This window comes from Leuciscus leuciscus (genome assembly GCF_965113295.1).
Source record: "Leuciscus leuciscus genome assembly, chromosome: 22".
NCBI lineage: Eukaryota > Metazoa > Chordata > Actinopteri > Cypriniformes > Leuciscidae > Leuciscus > Leuciscus leuciscus.
This window is the reverse complement of record NC_138746.1, coordinates 16,169,440-16,186,711: the sequence shown is the minus strand read 5'-3', so window position 1 is coordinate 16,186,711 and position 17,272 is coordinate 16,169,440. Positions and strand designations below refer to the sequence as shown.

General features: G+C 39.6%; 1 protein-coding gene across 9 annotated transcripts in view; it reads right to left on the bottom strand.

Moving 5' to 3' along the window:
• tacc2 (transforming, acidic coiled-coil containing protein 2) overlaps nt 1–17,272 on the bottom strand; it is a 64,948-nt gene that overhangs the window by 39,728 nt on the left and 7,948 nt on the right. For 7 of the 9 annotated variants that reach the window (XM_082154757.1, XM_082154760.1, XM_082154762.1 and 4 more), the window contains exons 2-5: nt 12,355–12,572; nt 11,016–11,144; nt 903–8,390; nt 280–459 (exon numbers count right to left, since the gene is read on the bottom strand). In XM_082154757.1, coding sequence (XP_082010883.1) covers nt 280–459; nt 903–8,390; nt 11,016–11,144; nt 12,355–12,572 — 8,015 coding nt within the window. Of the gene's footprint in view, nt 1–279; nt 460–902; nt 8,391–11,015; nt 11,145–12,354; nt 12,573–17,058; nt 17,116–17,272 lie in introns of all 9 variants that reach the window. The other 2 variants (XM_082154758.1, XM_082154759.1) reach the window with 1 other exon arrangement.

The window sequence follows — 17,272 nt, the reverse complement described above, 5'->3', positions numbered from 1 at the left end:
AGCAATGAAATAGACAGAATCCATCACAGATATCCAATTTAGACCATCCAGACAAACATCAAACACAGACATTTATAAAACAAATAAACTAAAATCAACAGTGATGCTCCCAACTGCACTGCATGAGCCTTCTATCAATAATGGTATTCCCTGGACCAAAACAGCATTATTTTTACATCCTGTGTCCTAAAATAGTCATTCACATTCCTGTGTGGTTTGTAGCAGTAGATTCAATAACAAACCAATGCAAGTGCATAAGCGGTATTTATAAAGTCTCACCTGCAGTCTTCTTGTTCTTCTGGCTGCTCAGTAACAGGGAGAAAACTCTCCTCAGGCACAGCGGGAAAACTGTCCTCAGTAGCAAAGGGCAAACTCTCATCAGGAGCAGGGGGGAAATATTCCTCAGTTGGGGTTTGGAAGTCTAGTTCAGCCTGAGGCGAACCGAGGGTCTCAAATGGTCTGGAAAGAAAAATAAACAGAAAGAGCAGATGAATAAATCATGCTTACTGTTTGTCTCAATGCAAACGTCTTATAGCCTGTATGCATGCAAGCGTATGTGTTGCGCTCAAATATGAGAAGCCCAGTGTGTGTTTGTGCGTGGGTATGAAAGGATTCTTTCTTGCCCTAAAGGGCACGAGTTGATGTCACTGTTGAGGTCACTCTCAGGAGATAATGGGCTTTTCACACAAAACATCACACAATCATAAAACACTTGTTTACATCTATGATGAAATTATATTCCAGGTTCTTTGATACACTGTTCTTAATAAATAATGTAATATGTATCTGTGTGTGTCAATGAAAACCACTACATTTATTCTGACATTTCTGTGAGTGCAACAAAGTCACTTTCCCTCACTGTCTCTCATTTAAAAAAACAACCACATCGATGTGAAAAGTACCTGTTTTCTGTAGCTCCACAGGTAGTCTCATCTCTGTTCTCTGGAATGATCTGAGACATGGAGGCTGCTTCCTTCAGAGCTCTGAGCCAATCAGAACTTTCAGAAGAGTTGACTGACCTCTCAGGTACAAAGACTACACTTAGGTCTTGTCTATCTGAACGGTCTTTAATCGGTGATACCTGAACGGTTCCTGGGTCTGAACCCAGCAACACGTCTGCCGATTCTGAAACCTTGCTGACTTCCTCTTCACTAACTTCACTGTAATCTTTCAGTATTGCTTTTTCAGTAAGAAGCGATTCTATGTCTCCACAATAGCTATCTGCTATGTCAGGATTTTGCTTGCTGCTACTTTTAGATGTATCTGTGACAGTTTCACATAAAGTTTGAATAAAAGACTTGGTGGGCTGCTGACTAGACTGTTGATTGACGGTGAGAGGGGGCTGGAGGGAATCCTGGGGGTCAGTCACCAAGTAGACAGCGGTCTCAGGATATGACAATGACACAACCTTTTTCATTTCAATCAGTGTCCCATCAGTGACTTCCTCTATTTGCTGGTCTACATTACTGACTATTGCTTCATCAGGGGAAGATAAAGAGTGCTCCTCCAGCTTCCTTCGGTTTTCTTTGGAAATGCTTTCTTTCACTACAGACTCTGAAGACTTAGGTTCAGCCCTTTTGGACATCTCCATGCAATCTTTTTCAACTGTCTCATTCTCTTCTTCATCCTCTATCTGTTTACTTATCTTTTCTTGAATTCCTTCTGGCTGTTGTCTGTCATTTGAAACGGTGTCTTCTGCTTTCATAGTACTGATTGTGTTTTCAGAGCCTGAACAAGTTCTTACAAGTTGTGACTGCAAGAGCTGCTGTTCAGAACACTGTGTCTCCTGCTCCTCTGTGTTTTGGGTACGGACTGGGAATTGCTCTGACAAATGCTTATTAAGCTGCTCCATCCTCCAGGCGGCTGTCTCAGATTGCTGAGAGGAATTGGGAGTATTGGACTCTACTGAATCTTTAGAAGCATGATCCACACTTATCTCTTTTTCCTCTTTAATACTTTCCTGGAGCACAGAAGCAGATAAAGTGGATGTGGTGGAGAGCTGCTCATCAGAGGGCTGAAAAACAAATTCTTTCGCTTGCTGAAGTTGGGAAGTTCCTGCAGGAGACATCTGTGCAAAATCACTCATTGAATCAGGTCGGATCTCAGTGTTTCCAATGTCTCCAGGGGTAACAGAACCGAAATATTTATCATTTATTTGTAGTCCTGCTACATGGTGTGAGAGGCTGGGAAGCACAGAGAATTCACTTGAGTAATTTATAGGAAGTTCTGAGCTTTTCTTGGTATCAAGGATTTCATCCAACACATGTCCATGCTCGTCCACACTAGTCTGTGATTTGGGACATTCTGCATGTTTACTCACACTTTCCTGTGATGCTGAGATTGAAGGCTCTTTTGCCTCTGTAGCCTCTATAACCTTTTTGACTACTGAAGTTTCAGAAGCTGACAATGCTGTGACAGACGAGTTGGGAGCCGGCTGTGTTTGAATTTCACTTGAAATACTTTCGACACAAACAGGAAAATTCCCACCACTAAGATCTATTTTTTGCATACTCTGCTCTTCATTCTGTGGACATACATTGTACACAGCAACATCTTTGCCATTGCCCCCTACCAGTATGGCACTCTCTGATGTGCTGTTTAGGGAACCTTGAGTCTCTGCACTACAATACACCATCACTTTCTCTTGCGTTTCACTTGCCTCAGCATCTGCATGATTATTGGTCTCAGCATTTTCTAAACCATTGCTTTTACCCACACTTAACACTGTTTCTGGGGCACTTATAAACTGCTGCTGAAGCTCTTGGGATTGTGAAAATACCAAATCTGACTGGCTCAAGGCCCACGGATCTTGCGTGTGGTCTCTCTCAGGAAAAGCATTCACCACTGCAGACAGGGTCTGATCAATGATTGGAGGAGATTTTTCAGTTGGTGCCCCTCTACAACCCAGAGCCTCTTCTATAATCCCTTTAGAGGTTAAATCAGGATCAGGCACAAAACTAGACTGCAATTTTCCTCTTGGAATGGTTTCATTTAATAGTTTTTCTTCTCCTGATAACTTGAAGTGATTTATTAATGTCTGGTTCTCTCCTTGTGTTTGATCAAAATCTTCTTTTGCAGCAGTCTTATACTGTTCTTCAGAAGTATTTGCCCTTTTTTTGCTGTCCTTTTCTGTGACAGATTTTACATTATGTCTCTCATTTTCTTTCACACACTCCTGCCTCACACACTCCTGCAGCATCACCTGGCTGAACCCTTCGGATACATCTTTATTAATTCTTACATTGTCTACAGACACATGTTGAACAGGTTCTTCAGTCAGAAGTGTATCACCCTGTAAGTGCATCAGGAGCGAATCACATTTGATATCATCATTAGGAGTCTGTGTTGTCAAAGCAGATTGAGAATCAGTACAAGATGCTTCAGAGTTAGTTTCCACTTTGCTGTCCTTCTGCTCCCTAAAAGCCATTTCTTCCCTTTCCTTTCTTTCATCCTGCTTCACATTTTTCTGTTCATTTCCTTCTTCCTGAGAGGCACTAGTTTCATTTTTTGCACTGGATTCTTCTTCAGTTTTCTTTACACTCTCCTTGTTGTGATCTTCTCCTTTCACCTGCTGGAATATTTCAGATTTGTCCTCATCCTGCTTCACATTTTTCTGTTCATTTCCTTCTTCCTGAGAGGCACTAGTTTCATTTTTTGCACTGGATTCTTCTTCAGTTTCCTTCACACTCTCCTTGTTGTGATCTTCTCCTTTCAACTGCTTGAATCTTTCAGATTTGTCTTCATCCTGCTTCACATTTTTCTGTTCCTTTCCTTCTTCCTGAGAGGCACTAGTTTCATTTTTTGCACTGGATTCTTCTTCAGTTTTCTTTACACTCTCCTTGTTGTGATCTTCTCCTTTCACCTGCTGGAATATTTCAGATTTGTCCTCATCCTGCTTCACATTTTTCTGTTCATTTCCTTCTTCCTGAGAGGCACTAGTTTCATTTTTTGCACTGGATTCTTCTTCAGTTTCCTTCACACTCTCCTTGTTGTGATCTTCTCCTTTCAACTGCTTGAATCTTTCAGATTTGTCTTCATCCTGCTTCACATTTTTCTGTTCCTTTCCTTCTTCCTGAGAGGCACTAGTTTCATTTTTTGCACTGGATTCTTCTTCAGTTTCCTTCACACTCTCCTTGTTGTGATCTTCTCCTTTCACCTGCTTGAACTTTTCAGATTTGTCTTCATTATTTAACTCATTGTCTGTTGTAACATTTGTAGGTACACTGCATAAATCATTTTCATGTTTAGAATTTACATGTCCTTCTGTCTTCCCTTTTTGACCAATATCAAATTCTACAGTGCCCTTAGATGCTTCATTCTCTTTCATCTTTGCATTTACAACAAGATCTGGGTTTTTTGAAACTAGCGGTGAACAACCTGCCTGTTCTGGTCTGTCAGTAGTGAGCAGAAGGGACCCAGATGATGCTGCAATTTCCTGTACGGAGACACCAACAGTGAAGGGCGGATCATCTGCATTTGGTTTTCTTAACATGTCTTCATTTACATCTGACTGTTGATTCGTTTGGTCTGCAACATTATTTACAATCTCTGTATCAGACTTAAACACAGGGTTCACACTGCAATGCTCCCAGGTTCCTGCTACAGCAATATCACAGTCATTAATGGACTCAGAGTGACTCAGCATTGGGCCTGGAGCCTTTAGTACAATGACAGACACATCTCTGGCATCACTGTTAGTGCTTTGTTTGGTGGTTGAGGAAAGATCACTTTGTGCTGGTACTATAGTTTCCGCTGCAGGAAGAGAGGGGACTGTTGTGTCTCCAGCATCCACTGCATCACTTTTCATTATTTCACCACTAAACTGTGATTCTGTCTGATAGGTCAGCATGTCTGCACACTTAACAGCTTTTGACAGGAGTGGCACCTCTAAGGTTGTAGTAGGATGCTCTGGGTTGAATTTGTTTTCTGGTTGAGTGCAAGGACACATGCTGTCTGTGTCTGGGGCTGCTGCTGGAGACATGGAGCTGGTTTTTACCTGTGACTCCTCTTCATGTGTGTATTTTTCTATGCATAACTCATGCTCTTGACTGTCATTCACAAAATTCTCTGAATTACCTGGACATATTACTTCTATATCATCTGCTTCAGGTAACCCACATCCCTTTGTTTTGTCAGTCTCTTCATTCAGCTTTTCCTTTCTGCCAAATAGCATTTCTATATGTCTCTGTTCAACTCCTTCAGACACAGCAATATCAGCCCGCTCACCATCCACAGCGGGACTGCTTTTACGACCCTCTTGTAGAGAAACGTCCTGTAGTAAAACACTATTCTTCTCAGTGGATGCTGACTCATCTGTATAATTTGGACTGATCGGAGTAACATTCAAAGACTCTTTATATTCTTGGTTCGGTTTAATTGCTTCGGTTTCTCCCAGAATTTCATTAACCACATCCTTTGTTTCAGTAACACTGGTGGTCTCATCTGCAGCTGACAGTGATGAAAATATAACAGAATTTGTATTGTTAACATCAGTTTCATCTGTCACTTTTCTACTTTCTTCACAAGCACCCATATTTACATTAACATTTTCTTCAAGTTTTACAGTAGTCTCACCCTGCTCTTGAGATGTGCTGGTCGTTTCTCTGCAGTCCTTTGACCCTTTATATGTCGTTTCCACCTCCACTTTTTGCTTCCAATTTCTTTCCTCTTTACCTCCTTCCTCAAAAGCAGTAGGTTCTTTTAATGCACTGGATTTTTCCTTTTCTATTTCTGGTTTGTTGATGGTGAGAAAACCTTTAAAGTTAAAACTAGTTTCTTTTACCGGGTGTCGTAGATTTTCAAATACCATGAGTGGAGGCAGAGAGGCACATTCAGTCATTTGGCCTTTCAGCGCTGTATCCTTTTGGTCATCAAAAGAGCTCTGCATACCTTTTGGAGACATACGCCCTTCCACCTTGGTACAACTTCCAGCGATATCCCTCATGTTCACTTGTAGCTTAGTTGATTGAGATGTGTCTTCACTTGTAGGAGTTGTTTCTTCTGTCTTGATGGATGTATCACAGCTTGTGGTTCTAGTTTGTGAAGAGCTCTGTACCTGTTGATTGTTGACTTGCGCAGCGAGGCATTCGTTTTCCAAAGAAGATGCTGGCGGAAATGATCTATCACTGCCAAGCAATTCTGCTCCTGATGCACTTGGGCTTGGATTCAGATTAGCCTCTTCCTCTCTCTGCGTTTCTGTCTCTGTAGAATTTATGTGTGAAAGAGGAGGGGGTGGGCTGATGGAGACGCAGTCGTTTATTCTGTTGATGGTCAGAGGAAACAGGGCTGTGCCTGCTGTGACAGGAAGGATGAGGTCACTCTCGTCTTGTGTCGCCGCTAGTGATGCTGTGATGCCGTGGGATGGACACGTCTCGGTTGCTGTCTCTGTCTGTGACACCCTGCCGGCATGTGCTACGTTCTGTGCTCCTCCTTCGCTTGTCTCTTTCCCCTCCTCTTCACTCTCTCCTTTTCTCTTCTTTGATCGGGAACTCCCCACCTTCCAGTCACATGTTCCAAGGACGCCTGGAGAGGAATATGTGACCAGAGCTTTGTCCTCTGTGTCGACCGTGCCTGTATCTTTGTTTCCAGCTGGGGAGAGTGCGATCGGCAGACCCCCTCCCTTCCCCTCGCTCTCTGTCGAGTTGTGTGGCATTTTGTTGCCACAGCTCTCCTCAGTCGCCTCCTCTTTCGAAACAGGTGAGCACTTAATCTTTGGAAAGATTACTGAGGTGCATTGCCGTCCCTGTTCAGCCGTAATTTCAGTTAATGTTCCCTGTGAGCTTGGAGACTCATCTGCTTCCAGCACTGTCAATTCTCTCTCTGCTGCTTGTACTATTATTGCGACACTTTGGAACGCATCATCTCTCTTCTTCTCTCCCTCACTTTCTATCATTTCTGGCATCGTGGGTGTTTGTAGCAATGTGGAGGCAGCGGACTCTGCTGAAGCCTGTTCAAGAGCGCTCTTTTCCTCTTCTTCTGCACCGGTTCGGTTCAGGGAGTGTGAATTCCCCCACAGTGCTGCATTTGCGTCAGCTCCACTGCTTAAAGAAGGTCCATTCTCCGGCTCCAGTGGACATGTCTCTAAGTCATATCTCCCTTCAGGCTCATGTTCTGAGGCTGTTTTAGCTTGGCCGAAATCAATCACAACAGCAGATGCATCAGACACATTTTTCTCATGTTTTACTTCCCCTGTCGTACAGTGGTTGTGGTGTATGGTTTCACCTTCTGATATTGATTTGTAGGGTCCATCTGTCTGATCCTGGTCATCATGTTGCTCAGGCCCCTGTGGAGAGTGCAGTATCAGGGCAGGTGGAGCCTCAGCCAGTGAAAAATTAGCTTGGTGAGCCTTGGGTTCTGGAGGTGGGGAGCAGATCAATTGTTTACCCTCAGGACTCAGCTGTTCTGAGAGTCCTAATTCCGGTCTTTGATGCTCCAGGCTTGATCCTACTTTTGTGTTTGTTTCTATCTGTCCACTTATCTGCTGCTGTGTCCTTGACTCCACCTGTTTTTGTGTGTTTGGTTGTACGCTTATTTTAGCTTCTAAGTGTAACGTATGACCAGCATGTTTATCCATATGTGGGGATTGGCATGCCAGTAAATCACTAATTAACTGACTATTTATCTCTATTTTCATCTGTGTAGCTTTTGCAGAACTGACTTCTTCGATCACAGGATTTAACTCTTGAAGTACTCCGGTTTCTCTCTGGGTTGTGTGTGCTATAAAATTTATTTTATTTTCATCTTTTGCGCTCTCACCCTCCAGGATGTATTTCGAAGAGCATATGTCTTGTATTGATTGATCCTGGGTAAGTGTTTCCTTTGCTGTATCCATCTCTGATGTTGTTTGTGTACCTGTCCATATGCTATGTGTTTTTTGTTGGCCAGCTACGTTCTCAGCTGTGTCTATTTTTGTCTCTATCTCTGAATTTCTTTGCTGTTCTGCCTCTGACAGCTGGCTAGCTTCCTCACTGTGGTTTTCTGTTATATCCTTGATGTTTTTGACATCCTTAGCTCCAGCTGTACAAGTATTAGTTAGCTTTTTTCCTAGAACATAATCTCTGAAGCTGAACACCCCCTCTTCACCTGCTGAGGAGTCATTTTTGTGTGCTCCATTTTCATGGCAATCTCCATGAAATTTGATATTTTTCTCATCATTTTCAGGCAGGGCTAAAGAGAAACACCTGTCCAGATCACCTGCAGTCCATGTGTCTGCATGGGAGGTTATGCCAAGAGCAGTCATTTCGTCCTCACATTCCTTTAAAGCTTCCTGGAATTCATAATCCACCTGGGCAGCCAAAGGATTGAGGGATGGAGCATCTTGCTGAGGTGTGCTAGACAAGTGGTTCTGGGTCAGCGATGCGGTCTCAGTAGAAACTTGGTCACCATCACAGCTGACAGCGTTCACCAAAAAAGAGACATTAGAATAAATCTGCTCTGGGATACATTCAGTTGTTTATTCCACACCAAGCCGAAGCACTCCACTTCACCTCATGCCAGAGACAGGATGAGAGTTCATGCATGGGCACAACTTAGTGCTTTAAAAGCAAAAGAAACTAAAGACACACACACTGCAAAACATGTTTGTTGTCTTAAAACTAGGAAAACATTTCTTGAGAAGCAAAAGTGCATAAGATCATAAGAATATGACTTGAATTAAGCTTATATTTCTTATCTCAATAGCTTTTTTTGTACAAAATATAGTGAATTAATTTTTGGAAAAAGTATTTTTATCATGCAATTTTGCTTCTCAAGTAAATGTATCTTATTTTAAGGATGTTTAGATAATTTTATTGGAAAACAACGCTTATAAAAACTGATTATAAAAATTATTGCTTAATAAAAGGCTTTTTACCAGTGCACACATCAAAAAGGTTTGACTAGTATACACTACATGATTTTTACATTGGATAAACCACTTAAATTCCTCATTTCAACTTTATAAATCACTTGCAATCATGTGCAATTTTTATTGAGATTATAATCAAGATGCTGAAATACTGTAATTTTGAAAAACTGAAATAAGAGTGTTTGCCAAGTAAAAGCCTTCATAGAATTCATAGCCTCAAGTCTTGGCAGAAAAATCCTGTTTTAGATGAAGGTTAATGCATCAGTGCTTTTAGTGTAGTGTAATTAGTGTGAGTGGCTACCTATATGTATGATAGAAGAGCACCAGCCAAAAAAAATAAAATAATAATTATTACGGCAGACATTATACAACCTGGTGAATCTCTGTGACTATATCACGTTTCCAGAGCTGAAACACAGTCAGTGACTAACATCCCAATAAAGTATGACATCCATGCTTCCTCCACACTGCCTGTCTCACCTAGTGTTCTTCTCTCTCTGTGCCTCCAGGGGCATTAACAGAACAGAGACACCATAGCTAACACATTTATGCCTGTCATTTCACACTAAAAATCTATCAATCACCTTCACCTCAAATGGAAACAAATGAGGGAGCAGATCCTCATGTGTTTTTCTATTGGACCACAGAGTGGTCATGTGATCAGCCAGCTTGGCTTGCTGATGACAACAGGCTCAACCACACAGCCTTTTTCTTTTTTCAGTAAATGATTATGACTGGAAGCTGACACTCCCATTCAGAGGAAGCCAGCAAAAAAAAAAGTTTCTAACTCTTCTCTGGCATAACTGGAAAGTCAGACAGCTGTACTGCAGTTTAAGTTACGGCATTTATGCTTGTATATGCTAAAATCCTGAGGCATTTTGGCATACTGCATGTCTGCATGAATTACAGAACTGCAGCCACTCCCTACTGCACTGTCAGGACGCATTTCAATACCCACAATCCTCTGCCCTTCGCCTAATAATCCTTTCAGCAGAAAAACATAATGCAGAAAAAAATATGAATACAAATCTAAACATAAACAGTTTACTCTGACATAATACACCATATTTAGCTAAAAGAGAAACTAACATGAAGTATACCCTTAAACATGTCAAGTATGAATGGAGATCCCATCTGTGTATGCAATAGCAACCAGATTTGTTAATGTGTTGATAATTCTCTCAACAGGAAATAAAATGAACACACACACGAAACGACCGTAAATATACACACACCACACTCAAACATAGCTTTCGGTTAAGGAGGACATCTCTCACGCCGTACATTGATCTAGCGTGGTAAACCATACATTTTCACCATGCAAGCGTGTTAAAGTGTCATTTCAGCTGGCCAATCAAAAAATTCAACCAAAAACAACACTAGTTTAGTTCACAGCAAACTCAGCTCAACCAACTGTAAAGCCAAACATATTCAACAGACCACCAACACAGTAAGCACAGCTATGTTGATGTAAAGGTTTTTTAAGTTGTGAAAAGGTTGATGTTTTTTACAAAATACTTCAATGTAAGTGTAAATAAAATGTTTATTTATAAAAAAATATATATATATTTTCTCAAAGTTTCAGAAACATTTTATAATTGCCATTACCACATCTGACCTGTTTTTAACACTTACATTTTAAATGTGTTTACCCTTAAAAAGTCAGCTCTTTCTGGTTGTATTTTGCTCATAAATATGCATTTTATAAACAAAACAAAAAATTTAAGCCTTTTTCATTCAAATGTGCTGATTGCAAATATAGATATTTGATCAACCTAAATAAGGAATATATTCCTTTTCTTTTCTCAAAGTCGTTGTTTGGGTATTGATCTTTTTTTAATCCAAATCCAAAATACATGTCATGTTTTCATTATGCCATTTTTTCATGTCTTTATGCTGTTTGTCGAACATTTTTTAAACAATAACTAACTAAATTAACTAAAATGCAATGAAATATAAGCAAGTTTTGTGCTTACTGGGAGGAAACTCCATTTACACAGCACATATCAATTGCCACAGCCAGAACACAAAATGGAGCAAAAGAGATCTCACCAAAATCTATTACATCAATGAAAACATGAATAAACGTTGGCCCAATTAAAAATGTCCATCTATTATGCCGTAGCAGACTGGTATCTCTCTGTCTCCATTTTCATTATTACTCTGTTACCTCTTCATGAGGCCCACTACTGGTGGATTGGCCTCCATGTAGTGCTCTAGGCCTGCCAGCAGAGGGTTGGCAGTGCCACCCAGTGCCACAGTCTCATTCTTCATTTCACCCAAGCCCACCTGCTCACAACTATACACACACATACACAAATAAATGCCCTTTAATATATGAGCCTCATAACACTGGGCTCATTATTTAAAAGAATAAATGACTAATAGAGTTTTAAAAGAAATCAAAAGAAGCCAGGTTTTATCAAATTACAAAACATTATACGAACAGACTGTGTGATGCACAACATGCGTGAAATTCAAAACATTTCCAATTTTTGCCATTTTAGTCTTAGAATTGACTACAGACCTTTAAAGTGATTCAGGTCATAAAATAAATATTTAAGTACTGTAGAAAAAGATTCATCAATATGAATTGTTGTTAAAATCCCACTAATACACTACATACTAATACAGCGCATATTTAATAGAAAATATATGTATAAATAATATAATTCATAATGTAAAATAATGATGTCTGCAAACAAGCCTTTCATTTTCATTAGCATTACATCCATAAAATCATGTAAAAATAAAAGTCACTGGAGTGTGCCTTGGCTGTACAATATTAACAGCTGGTGAGGTTTGTGGCTCTTTTGTAGGCCTGCCAATTATCCATTCAGTCAAGTTTTCCATAGGAATGAGTCAGAGATTAATAGAATTCACACAGCCAAGTGAGTATAAGAAAGGATATTTATAGAATAAGTCCAGTGTTTTGTTTTGCTCTTATTGTGAAAGAGTATGATTGTAAAAATGTGGGCGAGGGTCAGAGTCCGATCCAATCTGTGGCTTCCAGTTTCAAGACAGATATGAACTTGCATTATTCTTTGCATCCTCAATTCCCAGGTGAGCTCACAATTTAATGGCATCTTAAAAAATCCTAAAAATGAAAATGATGTCATCATTTACTCACCCTAATGTCATTTCATTCCTGCATGTGACATTTTTCAAAATATCTTCCCTTGAAAGTCATTCAAATTTAGAACGATATGAGGGTGAGTAAACGATTTTTGGATGAATTATCCCTTTAATTACTCTAGACACATTAACAATTATCACTTCTTTAATCTCTTTATCTTTGTATATAGAGTACAAAAAAGCACACAAAAAAAGTTTTTTGTTTACCAGACGTGTATGCAAAACATAACTGAAAGGCAGATAAATTTGCATCAGATGTGTGACCAACTTTTCAACAGAATCAGCCATCCTGTTGAAACTTGCCCCTTGATAATTGTCTGATGACAGGTCTACTCCTCAACAAAACTATCTTGAGTAAATGAGTTGAGACTTACCCAAGTGAGGCTCCCCAGGTGAGATTGAACTCAGTGCTGAGGTCAAGGTCTATGCTGGGCAGCAGATCATGGGGAAACTCTAGCTCCTCTTTATCCTCCTCTTCCTGTTTTTGTGGCTTTTCTTCTTCGTCAGCAGGCACCTGTGGTTCCCCGGTGACTGAATCAGTGTGGACAGACTTTTCCTTCAGTTGGCTCACCTTGTCAGTGTGTACTGCGGCCTGAGAATCGCAATAAAAGTAGTTAGAGCACTGACTGGCGCAATCTGTTTTTAATCTGAGATCCGTAAATCACTCAGACCAGCTGCACACACTTAAAATGGCCTACTTGCCACTTAGTGAACAAGTTAGTCGTTCAAACCGAGATTATGTTTCTTTACATGTACAGGGCTTGACTTTTAACATAAAAAGAAAACACACCCACCATGTCAATAAAACACTGAGGCGATTAGACTACAAACCATGATCATTTATCAGTGTCCCATCTGTACTTTTAGACAAATCTTAAAAAATAAACATGTTGTTTTCAAGGAATCCAACATATCAGCAAGGCCTTAAGGATAAGTTCAGACATGCTAATTTGCCCTCAGTTCAGACGTGCTCATACACAACATATGCTTGTAAACTAAAAAGATAATTCAAGGTTCGTAGTGAACTTCCACAGAATTGCTTTGCTTACTGTTTCTTTCCAAATGAGGCAAAATAAGCGATTGTGATTTCCAAATGAAAAAAGATGGCTTCATTCAACTGAACTACAAGATTAAATGCATTCTGAAGCATTTTGTAAAGGGCCAGGCCAGACCAAAAAATAAATAAATAAATGTAGAATTTCTATATGCAGAATTTATTTACATAGTGTTTAAATTTAGAATGCATTTTTCATACTGCAAGACGATTGAACTACAAAAAAGAAATCATACTTATTTAAGAAATTACTTAAATTACTAAATGATGTGGTTACTTAAAATACTTCCCTTTATACGTTCAAAGAAATCTCCTTTTCTGACGTTTGGCTGTTCCCGTTAGGGGTCGAAATAGCGGATCATCCGCATATTTATTTGGTATAACTTTTATGGCGATTATACATTCTAAAAAATTTAACTAAAATCCTTATGTTAGGATATGATGTTAGTGACATGACAATTAGAGATAGGCCTATTTATTTAATTTTCAGTATCTCCTTTGCATAATAAAAACTCTTATTTAGAGTAAAAGAGAATCTTATCCCTTCAAAACAGACACACACTCATTTCACTCATTTCACTCATTGATCGACAGTATGATTCACAGACAAGTCTTTGTGCAGCAAAAGAAGATTATGTTGCAGGCTCTCTGGAACACAGGTCACATTAGAGATGCATTACACAGAAGCCCCACATCCATTACCCATTGTTTTTATCAGCACACTCGATATACGCATGCATTCCCACCTCTGCTGTAGGTTACGTGTTATACTCTCTCTGAGCTTTAAGACATGAGTGAATTCATACATTGATCTACATTCCCAGGCCTTTGTGAGCACAAACACCACTCAGTTTGAATCAGGTCAGAGTATCAAATGAAACTCCCAGAAGTCCAGACAAACTCAAGTGTTCGGTTTCCATTAGCTTATTCAGAATTTTAATTTGTTTGCCAAACCTGGAATAAACACAAGGGTTTCAAATATCAGTAAGATTTTGTAGTGACAGATGGCTGGGTTTTCAACAGAAAACAGCAAAATCTCTGAAGAACAGGATGCACTTCACACACCGGTGAACAATCACTGTACTGTATCATTGTATACCTAAATCAGTCTCCCTCAGCCCCCTGTGTGGACCCAGTGCTAGACTATTCCAAAACCCCTGTCATCAAGTTGAGAATCTGTTTACACTCCCTCAGACAACAAAACAAGGCATTATGGTGTCTCTTTTTTAATCAACAAATCAAGCTACATTTTTATTTATGCAATTGGGGAACATAAGTCTGGGACCACTGAGAGTAAAAATACACGTCACTGTTTATTTTATTTTGATTTATTATTTGAGTGAAAAGTTAAACTGAAAAGTTCACAGAAATTGTAAATAACAAAATCCTAAAACTTGTTTTTCCAGTTTTAAATTAGTTATTGAGTAATACACTAGATTTTGAATCATACAAATTAAATTTTATAACACATTTTGTTGAGCAATAATGCTTTATATATTATATAACAAGTTAAATCATGAGCCAAATACATAATACAAAAACTTGAATCATAAAATAATTACTTTACCTCATTGAATCATTGACGTTTTGTTCATGCTGCATAAAGCCACATTCATTCACACCTCCACTTGACTTTAATAGAATAATACAACACTTAATCGGTTTATGATCTTGTTTCTCATGGTTGGTTTCAAGTTCCACAGCTTCCTGTTTCCTGTATACGCTGTTAACTTGTATCTAACCAAAAAACTCAATTGAGCACACAGTAACTAAAATAAGTCACTCTCGATGAGTTACATTTGTCTGTGTGCTTACAATGTTAAAGCTGTATGTGGGCATCTCTTTCCCAGATACGAAATAGGCAACCTTTAAAAAAAGAGCCAGTCTATCATTGTCCTTTGACCTACAGCATGAGTGGTCCTGAAAAGTGGACCCCATATGGTCTCTTTTGCCCTGCCTCTTTAACAGCCCACATTGTCCACCACTACAGTAAATCCCTGCTGTTAACATGCGTCCTGGCTGTGCAGGGCTACTGGTTGTCATGGCAATCATATAAGCCCAACACAACAGCCTGACCTCTACATAGTTGTGGGATACACACACTACCCATAAATTATATGAAATGCAGTCCAGTTTTGAATTAGTATATAAAATAGACCAAAATATTATCCCTCTTCAGGAAGTACACATTACTGTACTCAGCTAACACATGTAACAATCCAAATCAATACAGAAGCAATACAACTATTAGGCCTACACTGCAAAAAATGACTTTAATAATGAGCTTTAAATTAGTATTTTTTCACTTTTTAAATATGTTAACATAAAAAATAAAAATAAAAATAAACGTTTTACTACGAAAAAATACATTCTCTGAAAATAAGTCCTGATATCTCATGCAGCACTCACTGCAACATTGTAAAACTATCTTGCTTTAAGGATTTGACAGATTATTAGTGTAAAACGCCACTAAAGCAGACACTAAATAACTGCCAAACTCACCTTCTCTAGGTAAGGAGGAACACACACTTGCACGAGAACGGTGCGGTCCCAGGGAGCGCGAGCAGAGACGTGTGTGTGCGCGTGTGCGTGTTTTGGTTCAGCCGGGTAAAGACATAAACATGCTGCAACACATGCTGCCTATGTTCCTGTCTCATCCACAGACTCCTGACTCAGCTCCCTTCGCCTCTCCTGCTACAGATCCATGCCCTTCAGAAGAGAACTCTGCTAGTCCCTGAAAGTGTGAGACAGACTGTTCCTCCTGAGAAGCAGTACTAGGAAATCTCAGACTAGTCTAGGACACTCACAGAGCAACTTGAGTAGTGATCCCTCCCCCTTCTCCGGGTAACTCGTTCAGCATGACGCTTCTGCCCTCTGATCCCTCCCTCTCTCTCTCTCTCTCTCCTGCTTCTAATGTGTGCTCTGCTGCTGTTCTGTCACTTCCTGCTGGGGGACTGAGTGAGTGAGGACTGCACTCTGATGCACACGATGCAGGTGTACACTGGGAAATGAGCCAAAGATCAGTCTCAAAATAGCTAGCATGGGGGGAACATGATATAGACTAACTTTTGAGGCTTTTGTGAACTAGAAACATATATTTACACTTAAACTCTATGATTTTAAACAGAATACAGACTTGTTGAATAATAATAATAAATAGGCACTCCCTATAGGCACTCAATTACTAGGGTCCCCATTATAATGCCGAATTTTAAACACCCTGCAGTGGTTCTCTCCCTTTTTGACTGCAAGGTCCCCCTTTGTCCACAACAATATTCAAAGGCCCCAGACCTTTCCAGTTGTTCATGAATTACTGCATAATCATTTTTTTGTAGTATTCTTTACTCACAATTTAGGCTACCTGATAAAATATTTTAGAGCTTGGCATAACTAAAAAAATGAATATTTTAACCCTGCTTCTTTAGTGGCTTCTTTTTTTAGTGGCATTTTACACTGCAAAAAGTGATAGTAAAAGTGACAGATAGTTCTACAATGTCACAGTGAAAGAGAATGTAGAGAATGTATTTTTCTAATACAAGTGTATTTCGTAGTAAAACTTTTTTAATTTTTTAAAGATGTTAAAAAACATTTTTTAGATTCTTAACAAGTGAAAAGAAACTAATTAAAAACTTATGATAAAGTCATTTTTGCAAAGCAAAGCTCATTTCTCTACTAGAAAAAAACAGCCTAAGCAGGTTTGCTGACATCCAAGGTTTGTCTGGTTTTATAATTGTTTTAGGGCACTATTCAGCTGGTCATCTATGGGAGACAAGTTGGCCATCCAACTAAACACCAGCTAGACAAGCTGAAAACTAGCTTGGCTATGCTGAGAGACATTTAAGCTGATTTCAGTGGGTTAAGCAAGATATTAAACTAAATCCACATGTTAACTGCTCCTATATGTTCTCACTAAATATTTTGTTATCCTGGGCTGTTTCTGAACCAAAGTTAACGTAGAAATACCATGCACACTGCCAGTGCAACTTCACACACACATGCTGAACCCCTCCAGCACCTCATTTACCATGGCAGACTGTGTTTCTTCTGGAGGAAATAGCACCACGTTGTCTGGAGCGCCCTCCTGTGGCAGAGACATATAAGTGTAATGCAAAAGGAGAGATGGATACAAGTTTTGGAGATTTAGGAACAGTCTTGGGAGAAATGCATGGCAGATTTGAGTCATCATATACCTCAGGCAGTCTACGGTGCTGTTGTTGTTGGAAGTTTACCGAGAGTAG